General features: G+C 49.3%; 2 protein-coding genes across 2 annotated transcripts; both read left to right on the forward strand.

Moving 5' to 3' along the window:
- The first annotated feature begins 891 nt into the window (after window positions 1–891).
- On the forward strand, window positions 892–1,463 carry LOC128273091 (lipopolysaccharide-induced tumor necrosis factor-alpha factor homolog). The gene is made up of 2 exons (XM_053011007.1): window positions 892–934; window positions 1,023–1,463. The coding sequence occupies exons 1-2, from the start codon at window positions 931–933 to the stop codon at window positions 1,265–1,267; spliced, it is 249 nt and encodes an 82-aa protein (XP_052866967.1). The 5' UTR covers window positions 892–930; the 3' UTR covers window positions 1,268–1,463.
- Window positions 1,464–3,717: 2,254 nt separating this feature from the next.
- Window positions 3,718–4,355, forward strand: LOC128273600 (lipopolysaccharide-induced tumor necrosis factor-alpha factor homolog). The gene is made up of 2 exons (XM_053011603.1): window positions 3,718–3,810; window positions 3,873–4,355. Exons 1-2 carry the CDS (start codon window positions 3,807–3,809, stop codon window positions 4,115–4,117), a joined length of 249 nt encoding a protein of 82 aa, XP_052867563.1. The 5' UTR covers window positions 3,718–3,806; the 3' UTR covers window positions 4,118–4,355.
- Window positions 4,356–24,264: the final 19,909 nt, after the last annotated feature.

A 24,264-nucleotide genomic window follows, 5' to 3' on the forward strand; every position in this document is an offset into this window, starting at 1 on the left:
TCTTTATAATTGATTCGTTAGACAATAAACTTGTAACCCATTCCAATCCTTCCTTCCGAACTGTCCTTCAATAAGTCCTACAAGAATCACTCAATTTGATACTAGGATTTTTCCGATTTTTGTGGCCATTCCTATTTATTGCCAATTCCCATTTAACATATTTTAGGTGCTCGACTATCACTCATCTCCGGTGTTTGTAAACAATTAATTTCTTTTTCAAAGCACATCCGATATGAAGCCATCCAATAAATGAATCACCGTTGTTGGGATTGTGACTAATGCCAACGACGCCCAATGGACAAGATGGACAGCCATTTGAGCTGCTAGTTGACAAATCATTTTATGTTTCCTCCCATGAGTGTGTCGGTGCATTGTGCAGTGCTTTTGATAGCTCTTATCATGGGCTCCAGTCAAAACAACGACCAGTAAAAGGTGAATCATTGTATGTTGTTCGTCTTACAGTCCAGACCTGTGTTGGTTATCGTAGATAGGAGGACACTTACGGTTGCTAAAGCCAGATAGAAAACTGTATTTTGTATTGTGATCATTTAGCATAAGTTGGCAACTAAGCACTCATCAACAACAAATATTGTAAGTAATGCAATGCAAAGTAATAATAAAAAAAAACTTTAAAAAAATCAAAAATAAATAATAGTTGGTTGAGGAAAATTCTAATGAAAATGTAGAAAATCGCTCAACCAATCCTTAGTAGCATAACATTACTAACTAGCGATCGATACTGATCAAAATCCAAACGTTGGAAATTAGTAAACCTACTGCCCATTAGTAAATGTTGCGTGTCCCTCAAGGGTTGTTGCACCCAAATCACGCCAACGGCCCTTCTGCCATATAACCGGTGCGGCTCGCACCGAGGCAAGTTAGTCAAACCAGAGCATCTTTTGCAAGCGCACTACCGTCGAGCCGTACAGAATGAGTAAGTACGCTGGCCAATGTTTGGTTCAGTCGATTGAGCTGCGTAAAGTACACGTTGTGACTCCATTTCGTCCCTCCCTTTTCCGCAGCTACCGTGATCGTCACAAACCCGCAAGTCGGCCCCGACCCCGTCACGATCACCTGCCCATCGTGCCGTGCAACTGTCCGCACGAAGGTGAAGCACCACTCTACCACCTCCACGCACGCGTGCGCGTTTCTGCTGTGGATCTTCTGCTGGCCGTGCCTCTGCCTGCCGTACTGCTGCGGTTCTTGCCGGGATGCCAATCATTACTGTCCCAACTGTAACGCCTTCATCGGAACATACAAGCACTAAAAACTGTGCCCCGGCTGAGATTTGGCGGGCCAGCCGATGGAGCGAAACACTAGGCCAAATTTAGTATTATTTATACTGTCCACCATTTTCACGGACAACCGTACGCATCAGGGTTAGTTTTTAGTGCACTGCCGGTCTTCCCGGTCCACTTCAAGGGTGTGAATGTTACCTCTATCAATAAAACGACTTCAATGGTTAAAGTAATAAGTTTCAAATTGTCTTTTTACAAACGTTCAACAGGATGGTGAGCACTGGCCGAATTTCGCTTCTCAATTTCTGTCTATTTCTATTGCTGCAGTAGAAGACCGTTTATCTTTCTGGTGACGATGTTGTTTGACCAACAGTAAAGCAAACATTCCTTATCGTCTACACCAGACGAACGTTAAACATACACCAACCCCTTTGGTGCCAATACTACTAGCACCACCTAAGCTCGGTAAATATTTCCACGAAAAGAATTGCGATGATTACTTAATATTTGGAATATCTTTGTAACATTGACCCGCGATAAGGTAGTCGACGAAACCGATTTGAAGATAAAAACGCATGATTGATTATTTACTCCATATCGCTGAATAGTATTATTAACAGATAGATGCCACCTAATTTACATTTCCTTCACTAGAATGTGAAATTATTGAAGCTCCTCAATGATTTGTAGTTGATAGCAAATTAATCGTTAAACATGCGACACAGTTGGTTTTGTTTTTGGTAATTTTTCACACATAATGGACATTGTTGAAATATGATTATTGATTATCATGATTTGTAACATGAGTGTTATAATTATTGCAGTCCTTAATTGGTAACAATAAAATGTTGTGGAAGGGCGTCAAGTATAAAATATGTGTAAAAGCCATTTTCTAAAAGTAAGTAAGTAGTTTATTAAGTTATTTATTTATGCATTTTTCATTGTTCCTGGCCACAAACACTACACGCAAGTCGACTATGGCGTTTTGCGGATCGTTTCTGGCGCGAAGAAAGTGAACCGCCTTTTTAATTAATTGCGTTATTCGATGAAGTGCGGGGAAAAAGCACGCACTTTGAGACGGGACCCTTATTGAAAGAACACTTTATAGAGAACACGGAGAAAACACTTCAATTTAACGCACACACACCCATACACAAGCAACTATGTAGCTGGGGCCCACACATTACACTTTTCGGGAGTATCTGGTAATAGGTACATTCTACCAATTGCTCAAGTGCAGCAGAAAGGGAGAGTGTACGAGAGGGAAAGTCTTCAGCAAATTTATTTATTGCACTTTTTAGTCTCCGAGAAAGTTTTTGCAATCAGCAGGAAAGTGCCCACACTCTGTGTTTGGCAGATTTACACACGCATACACACAAATAAACGGGCTCGTAATTTCTTTGGCGTCTAGCAAAGCGCACTCTGCACCGGATATCACTGAAAAGCAACAAAGTCCGAACGGCTCCGTAGGGCTAGGAAACAAAAGACTTCCGGTCTGCGCTCGATCGCGTGCTCCAGAATGTGGTACCAGACTGTGAGAGCCAAAAGCCGTAGGGCGAGAAACAAAGGAACTTTGTGTGGTCGACCACAGGCGGTTTTCGGCGAACTAGATGAAGACGGACGTTATTCGATGAAGTTCCGAGAAAAGCGCGCATTTTACACTTTATAGGTGAAACCGAAACCAACGAACTGCTGCCTGCTTCAAGCGCAGCAGAGAGAGAGAGTGCACGAGAGGGAAAGTCTTAAGGAGATTTATTATTTGCACTTTTTAGTTGCCAAGAAAGATTTTACAAACCGCAGGTAAGTACCCAACACTCTGAATTTGGTTATGCTGCCAATAGACTTTGCATGGCGTAGAGTAGAATCGACCCATATTACAAATTTAATCACGTACAACCACGCGAAACGATGTATGTTTTGCCAAGCAGTGGCCCTGTTTCGAACGCACGATTGAACAAAATTAATATCCATCATCATTCGTCGTGGTCGTCTTTCTGTCGGACTATTGAAATTTATTCTACACATATTAGACTAACAATAAAAATGAGTTGCATGCCGAATGTTTCACCCTTACGCCTACTAAACGAGTTAACAGTGGCGGACCGTTAACCGACACACTCGGTGTCTAAGATGAGCTGTAGAAATTTAAGGAAAAAATGCACTACGAAAAAAACATCGTGAATCAGTAAAGGCTAAAAATGGAAACTGCCCCGCGTAACGGAACTCGAACTAGTTTACACAGCAGCATCATAACAATCATCTGACTAGTTTGTGCTTTATAATAAAAAAAACGTGGACCACCGACGAGAGCGAAATCGAAACGCAAACCATTCTCGGAGTGTTTGGTTTGTTCACAGATTCTTCCACTCCAAAGCGGCATCGTCAGCACAACTCCGCTCACCCATACACGGAGTTAGCGTTAGTGTTAGTGTCTGGGTGTTAGTCACCGCGGACGCTGAACAGACCAACAGAACGACGCGCCTCAGTAACCGGCAAGTGCGTCCACAGTTCGGGCGAACGTTTCGTGGTGGCCGACATTCGACGACAACGATTACAAAACCGCTCCAGATGAGTAAGTACGGCCATCAAGGCATCGGAGACCACCAGTGATTGGCATGGCGAACCTTTTTCCAGCTACCGTTATCATATCGCCGGCCGTCGGTCCTGAGTCGACCCAGCTCGTGTGCCCTACCTGCCAGGCGCTGGTGCGTACGGCGACGGAACATCGGGCCAACACCCGGACACACATCTACGCACTGCTGCTGTGCCTGTTCCTGTGCTGGCCATGCATTTGCCTGCCATACTGCTGTGGTTCGTGCCGTGACACCGTTCATCGGTGTCCTCGATGCAAGGCGTACATCGGCGTTTACCAGCGATAAGTCGAAGGACGCAATCACGTGCACCGAAAACATTACACTACGACGACGCTATGCCCAGACCCGTCAATGATGACATCTCCGAAGGAAGCTCAGAAAGTAATGCCACTTGTTGTGGCACTGCAATCCCGTATTTTCGAGAATCTCTAGCAACAAAGATCTGTCGCTACGGTCCATGCACTCCGTAGCACCACAGTAACTCGAACGGCTTGAATTGAGATGTGAAATAAAATAAACATTTACAAAGACTAAACAGCGGGTGTGATTTATGCGCAATGCCCCGAGTGAAGTGTGTTTATCTCGCTTTCCTTGCAAGAGAAATATCTACAGGGTTCAGTTGAGCAATCTTTGGCCTCCGACGTACGATAAGCGATTCAATGCAGCCGCTGGAGCCGCTTTTCGTTGAGCTTCGGAGCGGCTCGAAAGCTCCCTCCGAACGAAGAGCTTTCAAGTCCAGCGAAAAGCTTTCGATAGCAGCCGTCTACTGGAAATAAAATCAACAAAGCAACTCAGGCACACCGAAAAACGGTGGTCACTTTGATGGGCAAAGTTTTCAAAATTAATATATTCAGCAAAGTAAGATTACAATTCTCCTTCACTTACTTAATGGAGATCCAAAATGTAATAGGTTATTGTTTAGGTATCCAAACTTTTCTTATTTTTTTCAGTAAAACTTCCTCTACTGTAAATCCTGTTTCCATGCATTTTCTCTTCGGCATAAAAAACTAAAGCCTTTCGACATTTTAAAAGCTATTTCAGCATTCATTTTTGCTGTTTCTGATATTTTTGCTGGTTCATTCTCAAACAATTTCAGAAGCATTTCAAAACAAACGCCAGTCAGGCAGTTTCAAACCTTTCCAACGAGTCCAACATTTGATAAAACCGTAGCAGTGTATGGCAGAAATATAGATTTCGCTACCGTCCTCAAAGCATCGCTCATTCCCCAAGGTCCATCTCACTGAGCATAAAAAGTGCTGGAATCAATTTGCCGACTGATCCAGCGCGAATGGATTTGATTCGAACATTGGCATATATCTTGCGCTCTTCAGTAAAAAAACCACACCCGTTCCAGCAGCACTCGAAAACGAAAGGACACAAAATAGTAAATACAATTACTTGGCAGTGGAAAAGTGGAAACGAATTCGCACGACGGCAAAACATGAAAGTATTAGCCGGAATCCGGCACTCCGCTCCACAGCCGGACGCTGGATCACTGGGCGTCTCCATTGGAAGTTTTCTTTCGATTTCGAGTTTTCCCACCTTTTCTTTCGCCCCGCGCCATCGGTGGCGTGCCCGTGCGATGTTTTTCACCTTCACAGCTCCTGGAGCACAGAGTCGCTCCATTCCACCACGAATGCGCCGCCGTGTAGTGGGACAGTAAATTTTAATAAAACAACAAGCTGATAAAAAATTGAAGATAACATCGGTCGGGCCGGAGGAGCGAAGCAAGAAAGAGCCATCCGCCAGGCACATAATCAAGTTTTCTAATGTCATTTCGTTTCGTGTCACACCCGCGCCCAACCCGGGGACGCAGGGACGGCGAATGTAGAATTCTTTTCTGATTTGTCATGCTCCAGCCGAACATCTTCTGCGGCACACCAACACACCAGCACCAGCACCAGCTATCGGGGTCCGCACTGACGGTGGTGTTGGTAAGCGGCTATCTGGGCGGGTGGATCAATAAATTGAAATGCTTCTTTCGCTGCCGTTTGCTTAGTTTTCCTTCTGCTCCACTGCTTTTCCACGGCACGGTGCACCGGTGTGTGTGCGTGTGCGCTACGGCCAATTCTTGCGAAGCTCGGTACGTGGTGTGAAGTTGTTGCTAACCGGTGGAAAAATCGTTCGCCACACCGCGGACACCGGATGTTCTGGTTTCTATCGCTGCTCCGGAAAACTCGGTCACAGCGTGCGCGGGCGCACGCGCTCTTGAGGGTTTCCATCGCGTTCCCGCGAGGATGCTCCCGACCACCACCGGGTGGCACGTTGCACGTTGTCGCTGGTGTTGGTGAGAGCGGTCGTTGCGCAACCAGATGGCGGTGTCGTTGTGCGTGTGTGTCCGTGTCCGGAATGTCCTTCCACGGTAATCGAAAATCGACCGAGCCTTCGAACGAGCCTCTCGTTTGCCTCGGCGGTGACAGTATGGGGGATCCGAAGAGCTTTCACCATCACAAGCGCGTCGCGTGTCGTGACAAGCTTTTTATGTAATCGATCGATTGTCCCTCTCTAGTGCTCGAGCTTTGCCGTTTCGTACCGCTCATACGGCTGATGGCCTCTATGTAAAACCCCCGTGGCCTGTGGCGGCCCCACGGCGGGAAACGGCCTCAGCCCACCCCAAGTTCCCCAGGTGACCTACTTTTCGAACCGCGCACGCCGCATTCTGTTTCTGGCTCTCACCAACACCAGCACCGCCCAGAGGCGCCCAACCGCGCTGGTGGATCCTTCGGCGACGAAAAAGGGGGCCACGAAATGGGAACGGAATGTCGTCCTGGTTTACACGGCGACATTCCGGGCGGCGGGAGGCCCATTCGTCCCAACCGGGGCGACGGAGCGTCCTGCTTCGCCCAGCGACGGTTTTCCACGGTTTCTTGTGGAAAACGGAGAGAAAAATGACAGCACCCCCGGTATGGGCCTCATGTGGCCGCCCGAGGCCATTACTTTGGTACTTTTTGTTCCATTTTATTGTCCTTCCATTGCCCCACACACACACACCTAGCGCTCCGGTCCTTTTTTGTGGAAAATTAAGCGCCAACACCGACGACTGACGGCGATCTCGGTTCGATCGCAATTGAATCTCGGTTCGATGTGTGTCACGAAAGCGAACAATAAATTACTGATTTGTCGTGGCGTGGCGTGGCGAAAGGAACATCGAGCATAATTCATACCTCGCTTGTTACGTGCCCCGTTACTGTGACCGAATTATGAGCATCTGGAGCCCTCAGTTCCGGAACAGTAGGTGGCATCAATTTTGAGTGACGGTTTGTTTTGCCGACATTGTTAACACGAAACGAAATCCATCATTTCAAGCCAGTTTTGATTCGCTTCCCCCAAAACGTTAGCTTAAGCTTCCCAATTCTCATAAATTCCAATTTGCAGTCAAAGACAGAATAAATATTTGATCCAGAGTTTTGGCACAAGGGACTAGACTAGGTTTGGTTCCAGGAATGGCAGGCGCCGGTGGGCCAGTGTAACGTACCGTACCGTACATTTTACACAAATTAAATACTAAATTTGCTCCGAACCTTTGCTCCTTTGCTCTGGCTTGGCCCGGCTCCACTCCAAATTGCATTTCAGCTTTCATCAGCTTTCATCGGCGATTTCGTTGTCCCATTTTTGCTCTGCTCTAACAATGAAGAAAGTACGGAACATACCGATTTGCCTTATGCGCTGCCCTTCACGGCCCAATTCACAGGGCGTCGGCATGACAGGCGCAGAGCAGCGCAGGGCACACGGCCCACCCTGGCACAGGGTTTGCAGCGTAATGTCCTTCCACGTCAACCTTTAACCTGGAGTGAAGGACGAACAAAAAACGGAAAAGTAATCTTGGATCGCGTCACAAGAATTTTTGCCGAGCACATGTTTAACCGCCGACGGTGGAGCAGCGGACTGCTCCCAGCGGACCCAGGCCACAAATAATGGCCATATGTGCGTCAGGGAGTGTGCTAAGTCCCCCCCCTCCCCTTAGTCACCCCAAGCGGTGGCCGGTGCTCGAGCACGTTTTTCACGCATCATTATTCCCGCGCAAACTCACGGCCGCTCGCGCGAGGCACTAATTAACCGAAACTTCTGGCGAAAGCCTGATCGGTGTGTCTGTATGTGTGTGGTGTCCCTTTTTTAATGACAACCCTCCAGGGTGGAGTGGAGTTTCGTGATAAGATGTCTCATTATAGGCCACGGTAGGATTTTAATATACTTCGGCCCATCGACCATCGGGCGGCCGGTGAAGGATCGTTGAGCGTAATCTCTTTCCATCTCTTTTCCCAGTGGCCAGCGAAGCGTGAAATTGAAATAGTGTTTGTCGAAGAAAATGCGAGAACATAAATTGGCATCTTTGTCAAAGCAATAACCATCAGTAACGCGTTTACTTCTGAAGGTTTTATTTTGTTTCAGGTTCTTGTGATTTATTGTGACGGTAAAATAATACTTTCTCAAATTCTAGCGCTCAAATTCTAGCGCCATGTTACTCAATTTATTTTCTTTCGTTCATGTTCGCCTCTGCGGTTCCGTTTCGGTACAAATGAGGAACATCGAAAACGAGGCCACCACACTCGAAGACGACGACGGGGCGTGGTGGCGAAAAGCGCAAACCATGCTTTCCGATGTTTTCCATCATAATATGCTTCGCGGCTGCGCACCGCGCACTGGCACCGGCTTCCGTTTTGCTTCCGGTGGATGTTGTGTAAGGATCGTGTTTCCAGTCCGTCCGCCCCACAAAGAAGGGCGTACGGCCGTCGAGAGGCCGGCCGGATGCAAAGCCAGAATGCCAGGATGTGTTTCCATTTTCCTCTGCCAATTCTTCGCTTCGGCCCCATTTCAATTTTCCATTTCTGGCCCACTCCTGCCCCACAGATGTTCGAAATGAATGTTGTTTCTTTCTTGTTTTTGTTTGCGTTTTTTCCCATACCGAACGGAAGTGGTGAGTACAGAAAAAAAAGGATCGACCCCAACCGGGGGGTGTGAAAATCCTTCCCAACCCCAAGGCTCATTGCAGGCCCCCATTTTTTTCTTTAGCTGTTAGTAAAATAACCAAAGCGGAACTGGTACACGCAAAAAGCAGCTTCCTCTGTTCGTTCCGCTGCCACTAAGCTCGGTGCAAAGCTCCACCGAAAAGAGGATTTAGGTACCGAGGCCGGCGGCATCGGTGCGTGTGCCAGCCCCGAAGGATGAAGACGGATCAATGAACGACGGACCACACGGTCACAGTTTTTATGTCGCATAAAACGGTGCAGATCCCAAACAATGCGCGCTGTCTCTATTGTGGCTGACAGCCGGACATGGTTCAATATTTGCAAAGTAAAGGGAGAAGAGTGGCCACACTAGTGGCCCCTTCAACACCACCAGGATATTCAGAGCAACCCGACCCGAAAAAACGCTGCCGGCAACAGTAATATCCGGTCTTATGCATCCTTTGCATATTTCACCCGGCACACCGGGTTTGTATCAAACGGAAGGGGTTCCGTTTACAGCACGGTTCACAAAGATGGCGGAAGAAGTTAAGCATTAGAAAAAGCGACCACTCTCCTGAGCAACACAAACACACGAAAGTCATCCTTTCAAAGTCCGGACGGAAAACTTCCAGCCCAGCCGAAACGGGGCACGGCACCGGTCGGGCCAAGTATTGATTTTCCATAATCTTTTCTCCTGTCACTGTGCTTGTTTTGGGGCGCCGCTATCCTCGATGTTATTTCCGGTGATTTTGTGGGGCGCTCACTGGTGGCCCTGGGCCTGGGAGGCATTTTCAGGCAGCCTGGTTAAACGAAGAAATCCTGCAGAATTGTATTTAACTGTCTTTTTTTATGATCCACGACCGGTGAAAGATACCATGCGTCTCCATTCGGGGGAAATTTTTTGTGCCCCCAAAAACGAAACATTTCAGAAAAGTGTCCTAACAGTGCGAAGTGCATTTAAAGTTGTTTCAACTTGGGTTGCGACAGTCCTCAGGATGATGCATTGAAGCTGACGGAGCATAATCTATTAGATCAAGCAAATAAACTCATACGCAGCATTCTACCAGAAACACGATGATTAAAGGACCACGTTTTATTATTTTGCCTATGACACCTATCATTAACTGGTTGGTTTGGTGTGTGAGAATACTGCTCGCGCCCACCCTTAGAGGGCAACTGGCTCGACGCCCCCATCCCGGGAAGCCCTTCGGCGAACGGGGTAAATATAATCATCAGATAATTAATGCTCGTGACGCGGCCACCTTCAAAGAATGGTTGTGTAACACTTGCAATTAGTGCAACGCCGCTCACAGAGCGAGAGAGAGAGAGAGAGCGAGACAGAGCCCCAAAGTGCCCCACGATACTGCGAGAGGTTATGTTCCGTTGACACCAAGGTATCATCACCCGGACCCGACCGACGCCTGGCCCCCCGGCCGCCCATTGCGCGGTGCGTCGTTTCGCGCGCGCCGTTGGTGAGCGCAACTTAACGAGTCGATTTTACAAGTCGCTACTAATTAGGCGATGCAATGCGCGGCCGACAACTAATCGCACCGTGACAGCACTGTGTGTGTGCAACGACGTGTGACTTATTTTGCATTCAAAAAGGGGGAAAAATAACAGCCTCAACCGACTATTTGAATGACTCAAAAGATATGAAAAATTATTTTGAAATGTTTTCATTTCCAAACATTGGCGCAATCTGCAGTTGCAGTTGCAACCCGGCCGAGCAGTGCAAACGCAGGATGACATCAGCCGCAGATGCAACCCGGAAGTGCCACACCATCGGTAGGTGCATTTCCGTAAACAACAGCGCAGCGAGCGAAAAACATACGAGATTGTTCTCGTGCGCCGTTGCTGGCTGACGTCAGCGCGGAGCGCATTTCATTGCAGCGTTACATGAACTGCGCGTAACAAACCCGTATCCAGACGCCTTGGCACGCAAATCAAAGCGTCCCTTTCATCCGCTTGCAAGGGTTAATTAGCATGTGTTATGCGTCAAATCGATGCCAGGAATTGAATAGAAACAATCGAAAACAAAACACATTTTTATGAAACAAGCAAACTGAAAATTCACCTTCAAATTACACGAGGCTGAAAAGGGTGATATAACAAAGCATACAATGTTTTTGGCAAATCTGTAGGTGTTTTTGTTAAATTTTAAATAGAAACAACAGTACATTTTCGAATGGTTTTTAATAGTTGTGCATACAAAATGTGCTCAAAAATGACACATTACTTCGAACCCGCTAGATGTGTTCAAGCGGGCATCGCAGGAGGCTTCGCATCGCAACTACAACCAATGGATGTCACCATCAGTAACTAAACCGAGTAGACAGCACGAGAAGAAGAGCGGGAGTGTCAAGAAACAAGTCATTCTGAGGTCTTTTAAATAGACAAAAATTTCAAACAACCTGGTTATGACTGAGGATGAGAGGTAATTTATGAGAAAATCGATGAACCAGATGTTGATGATGTAGCTGCGATCTTTAACTACCGATACTCTGAGTGGCTCTGCGAAAGAGTTTCGTGGCTACTATGATGGAAAGAAGAAGCCATTTGGAGCATTATTTGCGCATATTTTGATGAAAAATTTAAGCTGCGAGTTTTATACAGGAGCAACTTCTAGTACAGGGATAACGCACAATGCGGTAATAATGGCTATTAATCAATACGAACCATTCATCGTTCAGCCGACCGAAAGAAAATGATTCAAAACGAAGAATTTCCATTCTGCTCCACGAAATGGCTTGTATGGGTACGGCAAGAATAGATCCATTGAAATTATAACCAACGACGGACCGATCGCATCGATCGATCGCATAACATTCCACTCGCGGACGCACCACCCTTCCGGAGTACGTGCTCAAACACCCCTAGTGCCCGCCCGTGTGTGTGTGAATGGTCTGAAAGTGTGCATCTGTTTGGCCTCGCGGGACCGGATTCCGAGACCGATCGCGGAACGTTCGCGAGTTCGGAATCGGAATGTGTGACCCATCACACCACCGCGGCTTTGGCATGTGTGTTTGTTCGGGCGGCGGCCCGATCACATGCGTGCTAAAGGTCACCCACGAAGGGGTGGCACGATTCGGTGCGGTGATGCTGGGGATTCGGTGAATGGCAGGAATTAAACGTGGCTGCTTGTCCTCGCGACGATCGCGTCCGCGCCGCGCGGTACAACACGTGTCGCCGACGCTCGTTGCGCGTTCAGAATCGTTACGAATCGTTGACTCGTTTCGAATGGAATTAGAATTAAAGAGGTTGAACGCAATTGGACGGTAAGGCAGTAGAAATCTGGTCGAGCATGAGTGTCATTTGCTGAAGGAAGTGAATAACGCGAAACGCCAGATTGGCAGGTTGTCTGGCGGAAGCGGCTGATAAATTTCACAATCACCAAACACAGGTCAATGAACCACATTTCGCGCACAAACAGTCACACACATACACGGCAGCAGAAACACGCGGTAGTGTTGTTGGTGAGATCTCTTTTTCTATGTCGTTGTCGGCCGCGAACCCGCATCTTCCGCAACCGCGAAACAGGGTCCGGGTCGGTCTCTTTCTCGCCCGTAGCCCCCCGGGCCGTCTCACACGCCCTGCCGCCTCTCTCACCAGCCTGTGTCCTGTGTCCGCGAACAGCGAACTTATCTAAAATTAAACTCCACCCGAAGGCGGCGGGAGTCATCATCGCGAGCGGCGCGCAAATATTCTTATCTATTCTAACAAACAACTAATGTGGTGTGCCCTCCGGTCCCCCCTTTCCGGGCCCATTACGAGTGCGAGCCGTGCACAGTGCCGGGCATTATTATAGGCCCACCAGGCAGACTGTTAATCTTCCGAGTCGGCTCGATTTACGTTGGCCGAGTGGCTGCCAATCGGGGTGCCGGGCAGTGTAGACACGGTCTCCGCCGCCGGTTTGGCCATCGTGCCAGTTAAGCGAACAAATTTCAGCATCCGGCCGCTCGACGAAGGGGCCGCGATTGGCCAACTGGCGGCAGCCAACTCGTTACCAGTTATCTAATCGCCGGGTAGCTTCATTTGTGCAGCAATATATTACAACCGTACTGTATGTGTGTGTGTGGCCACTCGGGCGAACTCCGAGTGATAGTGAGCCGAGTGAGCCGAGTGAGCACGATACAATCCCCACAATCTTTAATCACGCATCGCGCCACAAACCGGGGACCATCTGGCCTTTGGACTTTGGTGCTTCCGCGGGCGGCGAAGGCGGCATTCTAATGTCACGCGGCAGCAAGTGTCCCGAAGTAACGATGATGATGAAGTGAAGCGAACAGTTCACATTCCGATCGCGCGTTATGGATCCATCGCACACGCAACGCAAGAGGGCGAATCTAATTATACCCGTCCGTCCGTCGAAGGGCCAGGGCTGATCCTGCACCAGCCGGTGTGAGTGAAGCACATCAGGCGGTTCCACAATACGCCGACGGCGAGATAACGACGGAAATGGAACCCTCGTTGGCGACGCGACATGTCATCGAAGGCCACAAAAAATGGGCCGTTTCGCTGACCTACTTTCCGCTCGTCGTCGACGTTAGACCGCCGGTAACTTGTTTTGTTTTCGTAGGCAGCGTTTTACAATACGCCCCAAACCCACCGACACAACGCCCACACGTGCACGCGTGTGGGTCACCGGACAATGGTTGACCGCGCCTGGTTCAATTTACACTCCTTTCAGATTGAGCCACCACCAGCACCAGCTATCGTGAGGCTTTCGGGTCCCCAGATCATCCCAAGTCACTGACAGCACTTTGCTGCGGCCCTAATGGACCAGGTTACGGGGACATCCGACCCAAAGCCCACCCCGCCACTTAAAGGTGGACAAAACAGGAAATTGGCTCCATCAACGGGGCGAAAGTCATCGCGCTCGTCATCGATCGTGTCCGGGCGCGCGCGCGTCCTCCGATAATCCAATTGGTGACGGCCATAATTTGGAAATGGATTCGATTGTTGCCGTTGTAGCGTTAGAAAGTGTGTGTGTGCGTAACCTGGGTGCGGCCCGCTAACGTGGCATGATTCAATTATTGGCCCATTGGAGTACGAACGCCCTTCCGCCGGCCGACGTTATTTATCCCGGCCACACCCAGCACCCGTTGCCCGACTTAATTGCTGTTCTCGCTATGCTCCGGTGTGGCATATTTGTTTCTTTCGTTTTGGTGCGATATTTTGCTTACTAAAATATGTTTTGCTAATCAAATGGTGGGCACCACCCGGCATAGAAACATCACAACTCGTGTCGCGGGCCGCGAAAATATGATTTTATTTCTGCTCGCCTCGCCGCGTGTGCGTGTAATGGCATTAATTTTATTGCGCCCGACCCGAGTGTACTTCAGAATCCTTTCCGACGACGGGCAGCTGCGGGCGGGCCATTAATTCCGCACTTTCGGTGCTTTCGGCCATTCCGCACTTTCGGTGCTGGATTGATCGTATTGAAGCCATACAACGCAAGTTTACGAGGATCGCTGTCCGTAGACTTGGTTGGTATGCTGCGGATCGACTTCCACCATACAAAACGCGCTGCCTTCTACTCGGGCTACGTTCACTCGAGCATAGGAGACGGTCAGCACAGGCTCTGTTTGCTTTTAAGATTTTGACTTTTCGTATTGACTCGCCAACACTCCTGTCTCGTATAAATTTGTCTGTCCCTTTCCGATGCTTGAGACGACGACCCAACCTGGAACTTAGAGTTGACGCGCGGTCTTCCCTATCGGGGCATAATGATCCATTGCTTTCTCTGTGTCGTACTTACAACAACTACTCGTCGCTTCTCGATGTTAATATGTCCCTCGATCAGTGTCGTGATGTGTTTGCTTTCATGTCTTCTTGGTAAATGTTTCGTCCTCGTTATTGTCTCCGGTGTCTTGCACAAATATCGGTTACCAGCTTCGTCGTTGCGTTTCGCCAGTTTGGTTAGTGCTAGTTTAAGTGATAGGTTAAGTCTTTTTTGTCAATTAGGCTAAGCTGCCCGTTGACTTATATAAACAAATAAATAAATAAATAAATAAATTAAGATAAAAGATATCCTGATCAAATAAGGTGCGGCAACCGTGCCTGACATCTCGAAGCCCCGGCCGCGGCCTGAGCGTGATGATGGCTTTTTACGATGTGTGACAATAAAGGAGACACCGAAACGAAGATTGAGTTTGAGAAGCACGCACCGCCCAGCCCAGCACCGGCAGTTCGGTTCCGTTCTGGTCGTCGTCGTAAAACCGTTCATACGTCCAAATGACATTCTTCCATTAGGTCCGATTGCTGCCGAACCCAACATTGTTAATGGAGACTTTGGAGCGGCCGGTTCATGTTGTACAAATCACCGGTGCCGGCTGGCAAATAATGTTCCCGAAAAGCGCGAACGAACCAAGCTAACATTATACCAATGTTCGGAGCCTTCGAACACTCCAGGGTTGAGGTGTCCACGTAGGAAAGTTTTCGGGTTAGTTTCGTAATCTACATCTCGCAAAGGTTCGATGTTTCCCACCTTTCTAATGGAGCTGATCCTTAATTAACACCGAACTATAATGCGTTCCGTGCGAAAAGACGTGGTCCGGATGAAAACAAATTTATCGCGCAACTTTTCCGGGGGAGGGCGCTTTGCAGCAACGCAGAGTGCAGAATTAAAGACCCCCAAAACCGTTGACCTTCACAACTTCTTGCTCCCTTCTAAACCAATCTGGGTCGGTCGGAGATTGAGGTGTCGAATTACACCGCTAATGAAATTTCAAAACTTATTCAAACGCCCGACAAACACTCTTCAATGGCTTCATTTATCAGCCCAGCATCCCCCGCGCCCGAAGTCCAAAGGGCCTCACCGAAGGGCCCTATGAATGCGCGCAAGAAGTAAGGCCTTCGGGCCCAAAAGATCACACGCTCTAACGAAATAATTGAAATCACCTCCGGGAAAACCCCGGGACCGTAAAACTTCATCAAAAGTTGGGCTAGCGGGGGCGAGAGTTTGCTCCGTTTGAACGTCAGCAGAAGAGCAATAAATTTTAAATAGCCCAAATTTGTTTAAATCACCGATCAATGCGGTGGAAGCGGAGCGAGCCCGCTAAGGAGAAAACAAACAAAGTCAGAAACCAGCCAGAAGGAACTGGATGGAAAACTAGGGCCCAGCAAGAAAAACGGGCACAGCAAGCCGTGCAGAGACAGACAGACGGATCCATCTGCAGACGGGGCCCAACAATGAGGCCGAAGGAGATAAAAACCCACGCGGCAACATCGCGCCCATCGTACCCGTACCCCTTTCGAAATCTAGCCTCCGAAAGTATCCGCGTCCAGCGAATGACAAATGGCCGACCGCTGTGGCCGACGCTGGCCGCGCACAATTAGGTCACGCGTAGAATTGACCTACTTCGGCGCCAACCGCGGCGAAAGATGGGTCACGCTGGACGTGGATGGGGGAAAGTAGCTTCAAAAGAACGCACGGAACGGACGGAACGCTAGGCAATCGGTGACGGGCGATCTGAAAACTTCGGTACATCGAGAAGTTCGATCGGAACCAATCTGGCAGGTTGCGGCGTAGTTCAGTGAGCATCTACGAGGTTTGTTCAAAAAAATTATTGATAATTTTGCATTTACGCGGGCTTCGTATGTTCGATTTTTCATTTTTTTTGTGGCGCTATGTTGCTACAAATGTCAGTAACTTATGGTGAGAAGTTCGGCGATTTTAAGTAATCTGTCAACTTTTGACAGCTGTTTTGCTTGGACAACATTTGGCTCATCTTCGATTTTTGTCTCCTCCAAAAAATGAACGGCCAAGAATCTTTATCAAATTTTGTGTTAAAACGAAATTAAGAGCTTGGACGCAATCTAAACGGTGACTGTGGCTTATGATGAAGCTACTAAGACCAAAAGCAGCGCTTATCGGTGGTTCAAAATGTTTTCAGAGGACCGAGAAGATGTGAACGACGAAGAGCCAAGTTTGGTCGAATGTGAACAGTTTTGCGCACAGTTTTCTTCGATTGCAGGGACGTGGTGCATGATGAGTTGTTGCCAAACGATAGAACGGTTAATTAAAAATATGTCTTGCAAGTTATGCGCAATTCGCCCAAAGCAATCCGTCACAAATGCCTGGATTTGTTGGAAACCCAACATTGGCTGTTGCGCTCCTGCTCACACATTGTGGTTTCTACGCGAATTTTTGGCCAAAACAGCACACTAATGATGCCAAAGCTATCGTATTCTCCAGATCTGGCCCCTGTGACTTTTTCTTGCTCCGTAAACTGAAGGAGGCCATCAAAGGATGACGCTACGATTGAGGAGATAAGGACGGCATCGAAGATGAGCAAAATCTTGTCCAAGCCAAACGACTGTAAAAAATTGACCGCTTATTCAAAATGTCCGAACTTGTCACCATAGGTGAGCGACATGTACAGCAACCTAACGTCACAAAATCGAACATATGTAGCCCGCGTAAATGCAAAATCATCAGTACTTTTAGAACACACCTCGTATACGCAGATTAGATGGGCTTTTACACGTTATCTGGGCGTTAGCGACACCTTCCAACCGATTCTCGCCTGTTCCAGTATCATCATTGGCCCCATTTGGAGCACCGAAGGACTGTCAACAGTACGCCCTTCGTGGCGTACGCGAAACTTATACGCCTCTGCCATGCTCGGTACAGAGGGCAGAAACAAACAATTTCACGCTTATCGCACAACACCAAGCGGCTTAACCAACACAGCGCCGTTGCCACTGCGCCTTGCTGGTGTGGCCTTGCTAATGGCGGCCACGGAGGCGGCTGGTGGACTGGACCATGACGCCTACGCAAGTGTCTCCGTTTTTTGGGGCCATCCCCAAACAACGGCAACGTGCGTTGTTTACCCCACACACAGACGTGTAGGGGTGAACAAATTTGAATTCCATATCGATGGCCACCCCCCGGAGCGGGAGGGGGGGGGGGGGGTCTCAAAACGGGACGGGTAACATTGACACAGCAATCGACCGGCAGTAAGCAACCACAAAAACGAACCCCTTTCGAGTGGATCGGGCTAGTCGAAAGCCCCGACAACCCACCACCTCGCTAACCCGTCCAAAATGCCGTTGACACAGATGCCAACAACGAGCGGCCTGGCGGCCTGGCGGTCGGTCCGCGCGCGGGTGATAGAGCCACGGCGGAAACGAAATAATAAGCGATTAACCTAATTCGTTGCCGTGACAACCGGTTGAGCCGCCGGAGAGAGGTCTACAGACCGAAAGGGGCCCGACGGAGGGAGGACACAGCGAGAGCGGTCACGTTGTGTTTTTAACCTGAAACGACAAAACCCGCCACCCGTTTTCCGGCCCGGCCCCGGCCTAACAATTTGACAGATAACAATTTGTCACCCTTTCGTTCGGAAGCTCGGGACTGTCGGAAGCTTGAGGAGAAGCATTTATTTTCGGTTCGGTTTCGCTCAAGCTCGATCGCCCAAACCGGGACGGGAGCGATAGTTTTTTTTTTTTGAGGGTCCTCAAACCACAAACTAATGCTGTTTTGTTGTCAGGAAAAACACATTTTTCTCTCGACGGGCCCCCGCTAATTTATCATCCTTCGCGAAGCGCGCATCACAGCAGGCCAGAGCAGGTTGCCAGAGCGATCCCTGGTCCCGGAATCCCGGTCCCGGCTGCCGAGGCTTTTTTTTATTTTGCAAAACAACCCACACACGGACAGACAGACAGAGAGACAGAAGAGAGAGAGAGATTCGCAATAAAACTCCAGTCGAGCGCCAGTGTCGGGGAAACAAATCTTCCGATTGTATCTTTTTTTCATGTTTATAGGCCATTCCGTTCCGGCCGCCATCGGACCACTCGACCTGCAAAACACTGACAATGTTGGAGACCACAACCGAGCGGACAGAGCGGGCGGAGGATCGTAAAGAAAAGTCGCTTTTCTTTTTTCGCCCCGACGGCCACGACGCACGAAGATACAATCGACTTACTTTGTGTGCCGCATGTTGGACGTTGAAATTGAAATTGGTCCTGGGCTGGGTGGGCTGGGTGGTTCCCCCTTAATTTTGCCAGCCTGCCATCCCCGGGAGGGGGCAAGAAAAAGACACCCCGAGAGAAGACCCATTGCCATTGCATTAGCCTAATTCTAACGCACCACCGTTTCAACGGACCGATCCCGATTCCAATCGGATGCAGTGATCCACAAATTTCGTACCCAAATCCGACCGAGACAATGCTCGCCGGGAGGTGCGCATCACTTACCGAAAAATTTTCCCTACAAATTAACAAACATTTATTGCGACGGCTCAACGGCCGGAGCCGGCTTCTTCTGGGGGATCGCCGTTATCATTGGCCGGCGGCGGCGACTTAGCATATCGCATTACCCTTCCAAATGAGGTCCCATGTGGCCTGCTGAGCGCTTCCGTTTCGTCCGACCGAATTTGATCTCCACTTGGCCTGGGGCCTGGGGCCTGGGGAGAGTGAATGCATTTGACACCATCCGCCGCGGGATGGGCTTGGAAGTCAACGCCCGGATGCGGTCCAGATTTTATTATTGAACATCTGTGTATCCCGTACCCCTTGCAGCGCGCGCGACTGACACACACACACGAGTGCGTATACATAAAACATTATGTAAAGTGTCACCCGTGACTGCCTGGCCACCAGGTCCCGGGGGGAGATCGACTAACGCCGATCGCCCCAAGCGGCCGGGTGGATCGAATTTGACGCATTTGATTTGACCACAGACTTGGTGGTGCGATCCGTGTCACCCCACTGTTCCCACCGGGGGCCGCCACTCAAAAGGCCACAAAGATCCTCATGGTGGAATGCGTCTTGGCGTCCGGACTCGGGATGCTCCAATTACGGTCCGCGATGCTAGGGCCCCTCGGCTGGGTTAGAACATCTGGAACGGCGGCCGGCAATGAGCGAAACGCACCGCATTGATGAGCTGGCTCTTCATTTGCTATTTATAGAGCAACGCGGACGTTAGCACGTTTTTGATTTCCTGGACTCGACTCTCTCTCTGTCTTAGTTCTGCTAACTCCCGTGGCGTCCCAGGCGAATGTATCACATTCACCGCCAGAGTCAGGTCCCAGACAAAGGCCCCCGAAGGCCCGCGCGATGTTTGATGTTCACCGTAGCATGCAATAATATTGTCTAATTTCATGAATTATGACCGCGTAGCTTCATTAAACTTGCATTAGGACGGCAGGCAGGCAGGCAGGCTGTCAGTGAGACGCGGGGCAGCAAAAAAGGCTCCGAGCTATACCCGAAGCTCAGCGCAGTCCGCGTGGCGCGTTCCGAGACAGATACCAAAAGTTGGGTTGGAACTGAAATGGGCCTCCCACAGAACCTGCTCCGAACGGAAAGCACATAATGCCGGCAAGCGAGTTGGCGAGTGGCGAACTCATGTTTTATTCATCGCCATGCTTTTGGAGTGGTTCTGTCGGGGTCCGTTTTTGTGTCCTGTACGACAGACCGAACCGAGGGAGTGTCGAAAGGACTGGCACGAACTGGCCGGGATTGCTCTAAATGTTAAATTCCTTGTGAGTTGTGCTATGAGCTCCAAAGGGGCGCCAGCGAGGATCTCCAGTGTGCGTTATTAAGTCCAGACCAGGCCCGGCACGCCACACCGAACACCTGAGATAATTTGGCCGCGTTTGGCCAACTTTATCAGGTCCCAGCACACATACGCTCCTTTAGCCTAGCGCCTCGCACGTGCAGAGCCACACGCGATACGAAAGTAATGTGATACAGCCAAAAGAAATGTTATTTGTTCAAATAAAGATGGCGGTCCTAATACGCTGCTCGTCCACCAATCTTCCGGCCGCCAACCTTCCGGAGTAAATAAACTCACGATTGTTTAATGGCCACGTGTAAACAATCTGCCTCGCCAAATTGGAGTATTTCCCAACCCCGCAAAGGTTCCCCAAAAGAACCCCTACTTTAAATCGGAAATTCTGAAGCCGCCGCCTGGACGCAGTCACAGTGCGGCACGCAAGCATCTAGGTTAATGTGCCAAATCTTCGCCGTTTCGATCGCCGTGATTCGAAAGCGACCAGCGTCTCTCGGGCGTCCGAGTGAAGCGCGATCGTCATCAGAACGCAATCGCCACTGGTCCCTCTGGTAGCCGCCGAGCGGTTTTAATGATGCAATAAATAATCGTGAAAATAGATCGCCGCCAAGACGAGTGGTGCACTACTTCTTCTGCCTGCCTGCCTGCCTGCCTGCCGGCTGACGCTGACCGAGTGGCCTTTGGCGGGCGATGCCACCGAACCGAAATGCCAGAAGTCTCTCCCTATTTCTAACCGCCAGAATGCCATCGACTCATGCCGGTTCATGTCGGTTTCGACGAAATATGAAACTCTTGCTCGGCTCGCTCGCTCGCTGTTACTCACTGGGTGGCTTGAGCTTTTTATTTAAATTTAAACACAACTATTTCGATTACATTCGCCGCCGGGTGCGAAGAATTTTCACCATTTTCCACGCCCCACAACCCCGGGGACGGGGTTTTCTGTTTTTAAACAGACCACACTCTGGCGTCGTTCAATGACGTGGCGCGGACCACCACGTTGCACTTCTCTCAGCGATGGCGTCTTGACCAGGCCAGATAACACTTTACTTTTAATCCGTTTTTCGCGGAGCAGCTCCCAGACCGGACCTACGGTTGACCAGCATTTGGAGCGACGTTTGCCAGGAAAAAAAACACGATCGTTGGGCGGCTGGCTGGCTGGCTGGCTGGCTGGCGTGGCGACTAGGGTGACCTCGTTCCGCCACCGAGCTTCCTGATAAATGATGGCCCAAAGGCACGCTGCCAAATCGAAACGCTGATTGCTTCGGAGATAGAACAACGCCACCAGTGGGCGAAACGGGGATGAATTATTGTGTCTGTGGCCATTTTTTCTAAGCCCAACTTTCTCGACCCTCGCAGCTGTGGAATCGATCTCGAGTTCCGAACGGGGTCGCACTAAATATGGCGTGAAATTGTAGGGTGCCCCGTATTTTGGGGTAGTTTCCACATGTTTTGAACCGTTCAACTCGTGTCGTGCCGTTGTCTTCAATCTTTCTTATAAAAATGCTGCACTGAAGTATTCTATTCCAGAACATAACTCAAATGGGTAGTGCAGATCCCTTGCCGCAGCACTATAAAACGTTTTGCTCCGTATTTCAACGCACACAGTGCCATCCTGTACCGGGCTAGCGAAAGACGGCGAAAATCTGTTTACCCCCGGAGGGCATTGCGAAAGGGGCAGAGATATACGTATATTTTCCGCTTCACCTCGGGGTCGTGTGTGGTGCGGATTGTGCTCGGAAATTGTTTAGAACTAGATTCCGGTTCGCTCCAGGCGAAAAACTGTGGCAAACTGTTGGTTGCGATAGGTTTGTGGTTTGTGTTGCGTTCGTGCTGCCCCTACTTGCTTTGGCCCTGCAGTCAGTTGTGTCAGGTTCCAATCTAAACGTCAACGGTTCAGATTTCGAAGGAATGTTAATGAACATTTTAATTGAAATCGTACTCGGTCCGGCTGCCGAAAGATGATTATTCTGTAGCGAAATTGTCAAAACTTTCATCCGGAGCCCACTAAAAACGACAGAGTCCCCAGTACGAGGAGCGATACATTTAATCCGCTTCGTGTGTTGCCCCACCTACATATCCGAAGTGACCCACGCAGGGACTCGTTGCTCAACGACCCACTGCAAATGAATGAAGATTAATGAAGATTTATAATGATAGGACCGGGTGCACCTCATCGAGATCCAGCCAGCAGAAAAGCGGTTTTCAAACATGCTACCTCCAAACCATTTTCCTCCGCATTTTCCCAGCATTTTCCATCCCAGGGCTTAGGTGTGAACGCGTTTAAAGAATCCAAAGTTGCGTTGCCAATTAGGCTTGTTGGTTTGGCCGACAGGTTCGCGTATCGATGTCCTTTTCGTTGGCACTTCATTTTCACCGTAATTAGCAAAGATCCACAAAAAAAGGAATCCCGCGGAGCGTGACAAATTATGTCACAGTTCGCTTTCCCTTCGCTGTTTGGCTTTATAATTTACAGCGACACATTTGTCGTCCGTCCGTTTGTCGTCTGCACGCTATCGGGGTCTCCAGGCGTTCCGAGCTTTCTTTTGGCGTAATTAAATTAATGGTTCCACGTAATGGCAACAAAATGCTGAACAGGATCTGCTCCGTAAATGTCCTGACTAATTAGGTTCCGTCTGTTCTGTTCGTTGTACGCGCTTGGCTTTGATTGTTTTTGTTGGTGTTGAAATGTAATTAAGTTGAATGATTTCATATGATTAAATGTGAAACACCAGATATTATGAAACTTATCAAAAATCAACCGCCCCTTTCATCTACTGCCAAAAGTTTTTGAGCCCCTTTTTTGGCAGTTACGTCATTCCCGTGAGCAGGAGTAGAAAACTTAAGCCATAAAAGGGCTGCATCGTGCAACGACGTGGATGGATCGAAACTACTGCTTGGGATTCTTAAACTTATTAACCCGCAAAGTAGCAAAAAATCTGTGGACCCCACAAAAGCCCAAAAGGTTCAGTGGGCGATGAAATTGCCGGCCCTGGAAAAGGAAAACCCAAGCACTCCTGAACAGGATTCGGCCAGTCGAAAAGTTAGACTATGTGGAAAGATTTCGTTCTCCGGGAGAGCTCGGGAAACCTCGCAAGACCACGACCGGGGACGAAGACGACGACGACGACGAAGGCGGCGATGATGAGGGTGCTGATGGCGGTACGGTAGGGCGAACCGTTTGACCTACATTCGCCTCGTATCTCTAGCGCTGATTATGCGTGCGCATTAAATCAATACCCCAAAGTGGACGGAATTAATTCGAGACGAAAAGTTCGTCTCGCAAAGCCTAGAAGCCAGCGGTCGGAGCAGGAACCCAAGGGGACAACGTTTCGGGAACCGTAGTTTGGAGGCGCGTAGATCTGGAGTGATTTGACTTATTGAGAGCGTGGAGCGTTTTGTGAAGATGGTTCCGAGATGGAAACCGGACCACTATGCTACTTTCCTCGTTCGTTTCCAGGGAATTCCAGGGAAAATTCCGTAAATCCGGAAGTATTTTTCCACAAAAGGCCCCCAGAAGACGCCGGTATGCTATTAAACATTGAACGACCCGTTCCAGCTGGGCAACGATTAATCTTCGCCATCGTGTAAGACCGGTGTCCAGTTCCCGGTACTCCGGTGTAATCCCCGACAGTATCCCGGTAATCGAGTGGATTAGATTTAAAGCGCTCAACGCTTCCTCCTTCCGGCTTGGCGTGTGTGGCCACCACTTTCCGAGCACCCCACGAAGCGGGACCACTCCGGGACCACTTGGTGAACGATTACTTTTATCGATTCGGCTCGGGAGAAAGAACACCTCGGGTCAGGTGTCCGGGGGTCGGCTACGTTTAATGCGAACCCGCGACGGGTTTATAATGGACTAGTACGTGCGGCGGGAGGCAGAGAATCAATTTGAGCTAATGGATTTTACGTTGACAGAAGTGTATTAGCAGGGGCCAGATAAAATTCCATTTCGATCCAGGGATCCAGGGCCA

This window comes from Anopheles cruzii, chromosome 3 (assembly GCF_943734635.1).
Source record: "Anopheles cruzii chromosome 3, idAnoCruzAS_RS32_06, whole genome shotgun sequence".
Lineage (NCBI taxonomy): Eukaryota > Metazoa > Arthropoda > Insecta > Diptera > Culicidae > Anopheles > Anopheles cruzii.